The sequence below is a fragment of the Polypterus senegalus genome, chromosome 13, assembly GCF_016835505.1.
Source record: "Polypterus senegalus isolate Bchr_013 chromosome 13, ASM1683550v1, whole genome shotgun sequence".
Lineage (NCBI taxonomy): Eukaryota > Metazoa > Chordata > Cladistia > Polypteriformes > Polypteridae > Polypterus > Polypterus senegalus.
The window spans coordinates 24801542-24814463 of NC_053166.1; the positions used below are offsets into that span (position 1 = coordinate 24801542).

Consider the following 12922-nt stretch of genomic DNA (forward strand, 5'->3'; position numbering starts at 1 on the left):
AATTGAGACGTAAAACCAAGGTCATGAATCTCTGTGGTCATAAAAGATCCCTGGGCATCTTTCATAAAATGTCCAGACTAAATTGCCCTCCATGACCCTAGTCAATCTGGCTCCTGAATCATCCCTGTTTCTATTTGGCTCTCTCTCTCATCACTTCACCATCTAACAGCTCATGTGTGGTGAACATAATGGTGCAAAAATGGCTGTCGTCGCATCATCCATGTGGATTCTACACATTAGTGGTGGTTGATGTGGCTCACCACCAACTATGGAAAGGGCAGCATAGATGTAAAGAATTATTATTATTATTTCTTCAATATTCCCTCTTTAAGGAAGTATGCAAATATCCATCACTTATATACTTTTCACTGACTAAATAAATATGTTCAGTGTGTGCTATTTAAGTGAACATGTAAAACATATTTATGTCTCTCCTATGGCTAGTACATTTAAATATTTTTATAAATCCAAATCATTTTGTTAAAAAATTAACACATAAGTTTCATAAATACAAATTTCCATTTAAAAAAGTGATTTTTTTTCTTCAACTATATTATTTTAAAGTTTTTTGCCAAGTGATTTTGTTATCAAAGAAGAAAGAAATCTGTAGTGCTAAGAAGAATAACTTAGCACTGGGGAAGTGTAGAGACCAGAAGATGAGATGCAGTGAGAAATCTGGCAAAGGCCATACCTAGGAAAGACATCAAAACCTAATCGAAAACTAAAAATTAGAGGTGAAAGAACTAGATTAAGATGGTTTGTACACCTGCCACATAAATTTCATAGGACCACATTATTACCTATGTGCTACATATTGTACATTGCCAGTCATTTGCCAGTGCTGCTCGTCAGTGACTTGGCTTCCACGTGTTTAATTACAGGGTTTGGAATGGTGGAAGGGTTTCAGGGGTTTTTCCCATTTTAGGACAGTGAGCTGCATGGTGGTGACGGACAGCATCACTCTTTGTGGGTGGAATTTTGAAACATCCGTGAGGAACTGTTCTGGTCAGGACCCAATGACAGATCAGGAAGGTGAGCTGCATGGTGGTGACTGACAGCATCACTCTTTGTGGGTGGAATTTTGAAACATCCATGAGGAACTTGTGCTGGTCAGGAACCAATGACAGATCAAACTGCCAAAAAGGGAGAAGGAAGTAATTTGAGAGCAAATGGCTGATCTACATCCAGGCATCATTTGCAGTTAAAGGAAGAATTAAAGAGACATGTTCTATCGATGCCGATCTGAAAAGGTACAAGCGACTTATTCCCTGCCGTCATGGACAAGATTTGTGAGGGGGCCACCAGCGTATTTTTTTTTAAGACTATCCTTTTGCCCTGGCTAGCTGATCATCAGAGGAGGGTGAAGTCAAACCTTTTTTGCCTTTGGGATAGTGATGTCTTCTTAACTTCCTCCATTTGCAATATTTGCCTTTTGATCTATCCACATCCACCCCGTTCAACAAAGACAATACATCATTGAATCATGGACTATCATGTCTGGAGTCTAGAATGTTCACAAAGTTTGCATCAAATGTTTTTGTATATATTTATGTATGTATTTATGTGGGGCTAACTGTACTGAATGATGTTATGATGATACCTGGATTATTATATGGTAGTATGACTTTAAAAACTGGGTCAGTTCTTGTGAGATAAGCCTTATATTTGAAGTAGACCAACAACGGAGACTAGAATAATTTATTTTTAAAAGGTAAGATGGAACATTTGCAAATATGAATTTAAAATTATCAGAACAAAATACATGTTCATTGCCAAAAGATACATGTCGACAGACATGAACATGCTATTTTCATAATAAATTAATAAACTTAAATCCACATGCAAAGCATGTCAAAAGCATTATTCATTTCTCAGATACTGATAAGCTGAATTTAATTAATAATTGGAAGGGGAGTATTGTGATGATCTGTACCCCTTTTTTATTTCAATGAAATTAGTGCAGAGGCACTATCATAGCCTAAGAAGGTTACTGTTTTACTATTGTTACTTGGAAAATCCCCCACCATTAATGACAAATGGCAAAAATGCATCAGAAGACGTCTGCAAACATAGTAGGCAAATGTGATGAAAAATATTAACCAGATTTGTCAATTGAAATTGTGTATGTATTCATAGGATTTAAGGAATTTACAGTATTTCAGTGCCAATTTAAACAATACGTCCATACAGCATTTACATCACAGAACTGCATAAAATACAAAAAAAGATAATAAAGACAGGAATTCTATTGACAAAAATGACAAAACATCACAAAATGTAATTTTCTTTTATATACAGTATTTTTCGCTCCATAAGATGCATTTTTTCCCCCAAAAGTGGGTGGAAATGTCTGTGCGTCTTATGCAGCTAATATTACGTCACAGACTGTCATATGTATTACCTGACCTGTCAGCAGTAGAAACAGCTGTTAGAAGAGGAAGTGATAGGCCCACGAGAAACCCCTGGGGTTGCTTAACACTAGAATTACCAAAGCCTAAATCCCTTCGCACCTCTCGGTCAGCGTCTTTTGCCTTGTAAATGTGTCAATAAGTAGCGAACACCCTGACTGGTAAATAGCCAATGCAAGCAGTAGAGGATAATTAGAGCCCTTATGTGCAAGAAAGGATGAAGACAATTCAAAAACATTAAAAAAGAGCTTGATAACTATGAGTAGAAAACTTTAAAGGCCACCCATTGTTAATGTTAAGGAGAATCCAGAGAGAGAGCGAGTGAGAGAGAGTGGTTAGTAGCATGCGCTGGCTGATAGAGCACATTGCCACACCAACCACATGACAAACCCAAGATCAGTGATTAGGATCCGAGTTCAGCCACACAACAGGTGACACCTCAGCACCACACTGGTTCCGATGGAATGGAACAGTGCGAGGAATTTTTTATGATGGCTGGGGTGCCAACCCTGCCACCAACTCCCAAGTTTTCCCTGGAGCAATTGCAGGTTATGGGGCCTTGCTCAAGGGCCCAATGGAGTGGAATCACTTCTTTCATTTGCAGGATTTGAACCAACAACCTTTGAATTGCCAGTGCAGATCTCTAGCCTCAGAGCTGTCACTCCGCTCCACTGAGACAGAGTGAGACAGACAGATACTGCAGGTGAAAACAAAGTGATTGGTGGTACTTGAGTGGTATGGCCATGTGAAATCCAACTACCTGGATAGACCAGAGTCATAGAACAGTATATGATTTTGTGTTAGATACGCCCAGCTGGTTGCTAGAGAATATCAAACCACACAACTAGGAATTGCAGGGAATGATGGATTACATACAGTAAATGCCAAACAAATTTTCAACACAATTTCAAAGTTCTAAAGTTTCAAAATTTTACCACAATTCGACAACCAACTGACGTGCAGCCTGACATCATTGATGGGTATACACATGGGGAAATCAGTCACAGTCTTGTCCTGTGTTTTTCTTTTTTCCATCCTGTTGTGGTACAACAAATGAGACACTCTATACGGACAGATAAACAACTGCTCTGATTTTTGGGGTCCAAAACACCCCGTTTCCTTCTTTTCCTGTGACTTTCTTGCATGCACTGTTCTTTCAGATTTTTGTTGTCAACTCTCACACATGCGGAAACCTATACCCACAATTTAAGGCAAGGATGGGATCACTGGGAAAAACCAAGGTCATGAATCTCTGTGGTCATAAAAGATCCCTGGGCATCTTTCATAAAATGTCCAGACTAAATTGCCCTCCATGACCCTAGTCAATCTGGCTCCTGAATCATCCCTGTTTCTATTTGGCTCTCTCTCTCATCACTTCACCATCTAACAGCTCATGTGTGGTGAACATAATGGTGCAAAAATGGCTGTCGTCACATCATCCATGTGGATGCTACACATTAGTGGTGGCTGATGTGGCTCACCACCAACTATGGAAAGGGCAGCATAGATGTAAAGAATTATTATTATTATTTCTTCAATATTCCCTCTTTAAGGAAGTATGCAAATATCCATCACTTATATACTTTTCACTGACTAAACAAATATGTACAGTGTGTGCTATGTAAGTGAACATATTTATGTCTCTCCTATGGCTAGTACATTTAAATATTTTTATAAATCCAAATCATTTTGTTAAAAAATGAATACATAAGTTTCATGAATACAAATTTCCATTTAAAAAAGTGATTTTTTTTCTTCAACTATATTATTTTAAAGTTTTTTGCCAAGTGATTTTGTTATCAAAGAAGAAAGAAATCTGTAGTGCTAGGAAGAATAACTTAGCACTGGGGAAGTGTAGAGACCAGAAGATGAGATGCAGTGAGAAATCAGGCAAAGGCCATACCTAGGAAAGACATCAAAACCTAATCGAAAACTAAAAATTAGAGGTGAAAGAACTAGATTAAGATGGTTTGTACACCTGCCACATAAATTTCATAGGACCACATTATACCTATGTGCTACATATTGTACATTGCCAGTCATTTGCCAGTGCTGCTCGTCAGTGACTTGGCTTCCACGTATTTAATGACAGGGTTTGAAATGGTGGGTAGGTTTCAGGGGTTTTTCCCATTTTAGGACAGTGAGCTGTATGGTGGTGACTGACAGCATCACTCTTTGTGGGTGTAATTTTGACACATCCATGAGGAACTTGTGCTGGTCAGGAACCAATGACAGATCAAACTGCCAAAAAGGGAGAAGGAAGTAATTTGAGAGCAAATGGCTGATCTACATCCAGGCATCATGTCACACTTTAAAACTGATTGTCATGGGCACAGAACCTAACTAACTGTCTGTGATTCGTTAAGATTACGTAAATGAAAGATATTACTGAAAATCACTGGAAAAGTTGTGGAATGTGTCAGAGGCATTACTCATAGTATCTATGAATTCATTTTTTATGCTACACTACCCATTGGGATTTTCTGTATACAGTATCTTTCTCTGAAATGCATTCTCTTACATGATATGTGTATTCTCTGAAGAACTGTTGCTCTTTGTCTTCACTTTCCTTCCATTCTAGTGAAGATGGTTTATTAAACATTGGGGGTTGAATAATGCAAAATACAGAATAGGGTTTATGGGCAAAAAACTTTATTATGATTGGCTAAGAGGCTGTTGAGTCCCTGCAATATGCACAAGGAGCCAGAAATTAGTCAAAAAACTACAATTCGCACTTACTGACAACTTCCCCATTTATTAGGAATCTATGATAAATTCAGAGTAAAGTACTTTATATGCGGCTCTAGACATCTGTGCTTTAGAGGCTTTTTTCATTCATTTGACAGCTACATGAAACGAAATCAATACAAATACATTAATAATCTATTCAGTAGTTATTCAGTCTGCACAACTGCCTCACCAGACATACTTCCTTAAAAAGCAGAGAAAAAAAAACATGACCCACTAATAAGGTGCAGCAAAACAATTATGCAGGCCAGTGTTCAAATATTCTTAATTTTTAACTTAAGACAAATGCACGGAATTTGGGTTTAGTTATTTGTGTGAAATAAAAGAAACCTGTATGACTGCTGTTTATTGCGTTATGATCACCAATATCTCTCCGGTACCACACATTATAAATACCACACTAACTAACTATCTGTACTATCAAATTTGCATGCTCCATGCTGCAACTGTCATCTTTAAGAATTTAACACCTGGCCAAAATTTTTTCTATGGAGAAAAATGAACTTTAAAGTATGATGTTTCCTACTTTTTAAGTTGTCTTAACTGTTTGAAACTGTTCAGTGTGTTCTGCTTAACTGAATTAGGATTTAAACAAACATGTGGATTCTGTTTTAATGGAACTAAAAGATTTGAGTAATCATGTGCATAACTGGCTGCAAAATTACCTAAGTATTTCTGTTTATAAGCCTTAATAAGGTTTATTATTTTCAAACTATTTTATGCTGCACAGAAACTTGCACGCATGTTTGAGATGCGTCTATTTACTGTTTACTTTTAGACATATACCAATATGCCAGTATCTTGTTTAGACGGAACAATTTCTGTTTCATCAAATTACTAGTTATGAATTAATTTATCTGTCATTCTTATCTACTGATCCTTTTGTGTTGACTACATTATAATAGCTCCCTTCCTTTTTTAATATGAAAGCAATTTCCTTATTGTATAAACAAACAAATACAGTAAGTTAACAAAATGAACTTGGATATGTTTGTCATACTAAAACATTCTGTTCATATAGTATACAGAAAAACCAATCTTTCTTGGCATAGTAACTCCTGAAACGTCATTTTTACTGTGATAAACTATTACTCAAACAGGTGACCCCAGAATTCACCCTATACATTTACTGGGATTCAGTGTTACACAAACTATGGCAACCTAGCCACTTCCGGGGTTGACAGTATTCAAACATGAAAGATTCATCACCAAAATAAGGGGACTAGATTTCTATCTTGTGTGACCATGAGTGTGAACTCTTTGCCTAGTTCGCCTAAAGTGAGCATGTAGCACAACACATGGCCCCTTACTGCTAGAAAATACAGTATGTTACTAACAATGCAGCTTTTGGAGAAAAGTATCTACATTTGCCATGCCAGTGTGAAATTAATGTTTTCTCCTGCTTTTCTTTTCACTGTGCAAATTTTTAAAAATATAGTTGTGTGATTGAAAACAAAGATAAGGCCTGGTATGAATTCCTTTAACCACCTCAGAACTCGGATAGATTGTGCCACAATACAATTTATTATTTTTTTTCCTTTTAAAAAGAAAATACACTAAGGAGCTGTAATACTAGGGGCACTGATTCAATATCTGTTGCAAACATCTTTGTGAAAGATGCTGTGCATTTTTGTGTATAATGATAACTAGGCTTGACAATTTTCTTTTTGATGTGGAATGAAGGAAGCAACCCCATCTCATAAAGCATCGATTTTCATCTGAATTTGTTTACATATGCCTACATGTGCAAAGTAGATTTGGAAGACAGACCAAGAAAAATCAATACAGGCACAACACAAAGTTCATCAGTAATTCTGGAGTGTCAACTTATGAGCATAGAAGGAATGAAAACTAACAATCACTGCAAACAGAGAGGAAAGGAGCTGCAGTCTGCAAGTAAGATTCAAATAATGATTAAGTGTTAAGAAAACACAATTACTACCTCTTCTCAACTGCAACAGATAGGCCAACAAAGAAGATACCATAAACTTGTGTTGACTTAAGACAACACGTTCTTCATAAAATACCAATGCCCAAAGATAAAAGGAAAAAAAAATTCTTCAGCTTTTTAAATGGGCAAATACATTGAAGTCAGTAAGGAGTTCCCTGTGATTTATCTTGGTCTTGAATTATCTTGTAATACACCTTGTGTGCTGTACTGTATTGTTGTTTCCTTTTCAAATGGCCTTGTGATGGTTCTCACTGTGAAAAGTACATAAAAATCTTAGTGCAGGTAATCAGCAGCATGTGGTACCAAGACCAAAGTTCAAGACCTTTAAATACAAAATTAACATTGTTTACCCTACCAGTACTGGCATACATTCAAATATATTTGCAGCCAGAAGCAATACCGCATGCACTTCAGAACAGGTCATAAAGATTGGGTTGCTGCTGGAAGAGGTGTTGGTGTGGCCGGCATGGGGTGCCTGCACTGTGGTCTGATTGTGGATCCCAATGCTTCGGTGCAGTGATGGGGTCACTATGATGTAAAAATGACGTTGTCCTTCTGATGAATCAGAAAACTCTCTGTGGTCATTAAAGATCCCTGGGTATTCTTTGTAAAGAGTAGGGTGTACCCCAATGTCCTGGTTAAATTGTCCACTATTGGCCTTGTCATTCTGGCCCCCTAATCGTCCACTGTCTCTGATTGGCTAACTCTCTCACCCCTTCACCACCAAACAGTTAATATGTGATGAGCGTACTGGCAAAAAATGGCTGCGGTCACATCATCAAGGAGGATCCTGCACATTAGTGGTGGCTGAAGTGGCTCCCCACTCACTGTGTAAAGCACTCTTGAAAACCACTTACATAAATGTAATACATTATTATTAAATATTTGCTAACAAACGTTCCATTAGTTGGAATGAAATTAACTTTTCGGGTAATGCTCATTTTCTATAAAGCCGTTTATAAAAATATTAAAATTTGAACTGTGGCAAGAAACATCCATTTGCATAACCAGTGCACTTAATGATGACATATGGATGGTTTACAGTGAGATTACAACTTTGGCATTTGAAGTATGTCACAGTTAACTAACAACATGTACAACCATATAATAGTCAAAATTATCAGTAACACATTTTTTGCGTAATTTTAAACAGCATAAATACATATACAGTATGTGCCCTGTGATGAAATGGGTCTCACTCAAGGTTGGTTCCCGTATCCACTGCAGTATAGGGTTCTGCTCTCCTGCATAGCATAAGTGGATTAGAAAATGGATACTTACATGAATACTTAGAAAAACAGTGGAGTGGTTGTGTGCTCTTCTACAAACTCATACAACCAATAAATGCTCCATTGTCAGCAGATCCCAATTATTCTACCTTTCCATGTAAAATGCAGTCAATTAAGTAAACTGACAGAAATAACCAAGACCACTATTAACTTAATTTTAATAAACACTAGCCTATAAATGCTACCCTGAAAACTCTGTGATAGATACATTCATTTTCGGAAATACCCAGCATCTTCAAGAATCTGCTTACCAAAATCGATTCATTAAGCTATTTGGTCCCAATACTGAGAAAGAATCTTCAGCTTTTCTTTCCTATATTATATTGTAACGCTTAAAAATTGACATTTAATATTGACCTTCTAACTCTCCCCCTTTGGATGCCTTGTGTCTGTCATGGTTTATTATCCACTATTATGTACACAAAACACATTTTTGGTCATGTTTAGTCATCTTGCTTTATGTTTTGTAAATCCCATACTATCACTGTCCACATTAAAAGGCAAAACAAACAAATAAATGAATAAACAGAATATTATAGAATATAAAGTACTGAAAGGTTAGGGAGGGAAAAAAGAAAAATACAAAACCTCATATTCAAAATGCCAGGTATGTATAATATCACTATTTTAAAATAAACATAAGTGTTTTTTCTGCAAAATCAACTAGAATGGATTTGAATGTAGGCTTAATCTTCCTAAGAAAATCACTAAAAAATGTGTACTATGACATAGTGAAAATAAGTAGGCAGGTAAGTGGATTAGCACTAAACAGAAAATATGCATACTATGCTGCACTGGATCACCACTATCTGAACTAGCCAAATAGCTGGAGTGCCAGGAGGGGCGAGGACCTGGTGGTTCAATGTGGGTTTACGAGGGCCAGCGTGAAAATCAATGAAAGTACAATATGATAACCAAAGAACTACATTCCAGAAATTATTGTCACCCAGTAAGTTTACTATGCGTTTCAAACCTAGTTATTTTAGGTTGACTTTAATTGTTCCCGAGGGAAATGTTTTTGCATGAGGAAAGTACAGGCTCAGTTACACAGATACAAGAAAAGTAAGCCAAGACACAACAACTAACATCCAGTGTTATCATAACTATACACACACTCACGATCAGCACGAAGAATAACTACCTTTAAACGGCACACAGAAAAATAACTTTAAATTCAGCAGCATCCCCACATGAAACTGAATTCAAAACGTTTACAGCACTACGAATAAGAGTTTTTAAACCTGTTGATCTTTACCCTTGGGAACCTAAATCTGTAGCATAGCAAGAGGATGGCGACAGTCGAGCAGAACTTAGTTGGCCTTCTTTACAACCTGTTCAGAACAATGCTGATGTTAATCTAAAATCCCATTAGTACCAACAATTATTGTTCCTTATCTTAATTCAGGTACCAAGGGTCCAAATGATAAAGTCAAACTGGGATTAATCATTAGAATGCTTCTGATTTTTTCTTTCTACGTAAATAATACAAAATTAGCTCGAACACCTGCGAAGTTTGGGAGTAGCTGTCACCGCCTCCGTTTCCGCACACATCGAAAAAACTATAAATTAAAATGTCAAACAATCTGTATACATACAAACTTCTTCTTTCCATCCCCGTCCTCCAAAGCCTTCTTCGACTTCTTGTCCTTGGTGCTTTTAGACGTTGGCACTCCGGCTGAGGCTGAAGTTCCGTATTGCGAATCCATTTTGATCACTTTTATTTTGGGTTGGGTCAGCACATATAAAAAACGACTAATAAACTGAACTTGTTCGGAGCCGCGTCTCCTTTAAAAGTCCATCCAGGTGTATGGCATTTACATACACCCCCTTGACCTGCTTTCCCTCTCCGACAAAAACTCCACTGCCGTAACGAAGAGGCCTGAGATCAGGCTGTGGGGCAACACAAAACTCAGAGCCCCTTCCTCCTCCGCCTTCACCGAAAAGGGAGGGAAATTTAAAAATAATGAAGGCCAAAAATGCAAATCCAGGTTTCGAAACTAAGTGGTACTTTATTCTTAGTGTCACTTTTTCCTCAGATGTTTTTCGATCAGACGAGTTTTCGCGTCTCTCAACTTTTGCTGCATTCGGAGAGACACTTTTTTGTCTCTTTGTGTATCTGTAATCCACAAGTTAGAGTCTGCGTTATTCGTATTGTACATCCACACAGTTGTCGTTTCGCCTCCAAATTTACTTTACTAGCCCTCCTGTCGCCTTTTCCATTTCTGAGACATCTTGCAAGCTCTAATAATCCCCTCGTCTCTCACTCGCACTGCCGCTCTGCTTCCTGCTGGGACAGGTTTTTCAAGTGGGCGGGGCCAAGGCGTGAGGCACCTGAACACGCGGGGGAGGGCGACCGCCCATGGCATTCCGTGGGGGATCGGTGGACGACATCCCGCTTCAGTTACCAAGTTATTAATGTATAGATCTTCGGGAAAAATGTTTGTTGTGATACTATGAGCAAAGGTACCTTGCAATCACACAAAAGGATACAAGCACAGACTCACATTTGACTGGTGTGCCGTTACCTGTGCTGTCAGTCATGAGTTCTGTGAGGTGACTTGACCAATCAGGGTTATTTCCGGAGGTACTTCCGTCTTTACACATGCGCGCCACCCTTGAAGTGGCGAGACGAGTATGTGCGCGCGTCTGCGTTGGTAATCTCAAAATGCGCGAACTCACAATCCCAGGGCTTCAAATGCGTCTACTTAAAAATAAGCAATCGGTGATTTACTTTCTTAATACGTTTTATGCCAAATAAAAGGGCGGTTTTGTTGTCCGGACTGCTTTCGAGTGATGTAAAAGTTGTTTTTTCGTATCTAATGGAAGTAGTATTTGTCTATTTTTTTTGCATTTAGCTAGTAGAGCATGAACTTTCGATCGCCTCTGTAAACAAGTAAATTTGTACAGGTCATGTTTTTATATATGGTTTTGTAACTTTACTAAAGGAACTTGTGTCTTTCTGTCTTAAAGCGTCATTCAGCGTTAAGAATGTTGATGAATGTCGAGCCTGGAGTTTGCAACAGGAAACAACGTTGTCCGTATGCCGTATTTGTTATAATGAATAAGATACTTTAATATTTTCTTAAAATTATATATGTAGCGCCAACGTAGGAAACTCCTTTCGTGAAGGAATGAAAAGGTAATTTTAAAATCCAACCTGGTCCATTAAGTGCGAGGGTGCAGTACACCATAAACTTGGTTCACCCATCCATTTTCTAAACCCTCTGATCTGTGGCGGTCTGTTTAATGCTATTGCTTGCGTTAAAACACTGGTTCGTTAAACTGACAGATGTCACTCATTTTTAAAAAGTAAGTAAACCACATATTGTTTTATTTTTTTCATTTATTTTTGACGATATGCATATATATTAAACCTTTTCAACATTTTTGCAGGTACAAACTTTATAACCTAATATTCTGTTTAATTAGTTGCCTTTATTTAGGAAGACATTTGAAATACAGTTGGTTGCATTTATTTTGTTTTTCCAATTGTAACACAAGTAGGTGTGTCTAGCACTCATAGTACCAGTGTACAGGCTGGCCATGATACCTAGCAACCTTGAAGGGATCCCGCTAAGTCTTGGGATGTCCCACAGGGCAGCTCGATCAACTGAGTCGAACGTTTTACACAAATCAACAAAGGCTGCAAAGAAACTTTGCTGATATTTGTGTTTGCACTCCATTAGATCCCTCAGTGCCAGAATGTGGTCGATGGTAGATTTCTTAGGCGTAAATCCAGACTGTTCTTGTTGCTGGTAGATCAGCAAGTAATCACGGATCCTATTAAGGATGACTCTAGTAAAGACCTTACGCGGCACCAAGAGCAGTGTTATCTCCCTGTAGTTGCCACAATCCAGACGATCAACCTTCTTCTTTCCAGGTAGGGACGACAAGACCCATTTTCCAGTCAGTTAGGATGATACCCATCTCCCAAATGGAAGCAAAGATTGCTTGCAATGCCAAGAGGACAGCCTTACCACCAGCCTGGAGAAGTTCACCACAGATACCCCAGAACTTTTTATATTTCTGACAGAAATTGATCGCTTTTTTCCAAGATACCATTAAATTGATTTAAAAATACAACCAAGATATGATTATTAAGGCTAATGGATATTCCTGCTTGAAATAACTGATTTTTATTTTATTATTCACATACAATATGACTGCAAAGCCTCATTGACAGCTGCCATTCCTTCAGTGCCTTAACTGTAACTCCCTTAACTTACCCTTGGTCATTTGAAATGGTTATTACAGAAACCTCTGTAACTTTATTAACAAAACATGTACACTGCTGATATGTGGGAGTGGAAGAGCAACTGCTGAATCACAGAGTCTTGAAACATGTAAAATATGACTGTAGGAGTTACTGGATGAATTTCTTGGCTTAAAGTAAGATTAAAGAGATTGTGTTTTATACTTTATGAAAACTTGAGCATAAACTGTTTCAGTCTAATGGCATTCCACAGTTTTTAATCAAGTACTGTAAATGAAAAATTATTGGTTGAGTCAGAGAATCGCTGAAGAAG

General features: G+C 37.8%; 1 protein-coding gene across 1 annotated transcript in view; it reads right to left on the minus strand.

Annotated features, from left to right (window-relative positions):
* Positions 1-10690, minus strand: part of LOC120543415 (protein diaphanous homolog 1-like) — a 239491-nt gene extending 228801 nt beyond the window's left edge. Inside the window, 1 exon segment of the mRNA XM_039776517.1 lies at positions 9992-10690. Within this exon segment, the coding sequence (XP_039632451.1) occupies positions 9992-10102 (111 nt within the window). The 5' untranslated portion in view covers positions 10103-10690.
* Between the last annotated feature and the right edge of the window lie 2232 nt (positions 10691-12922).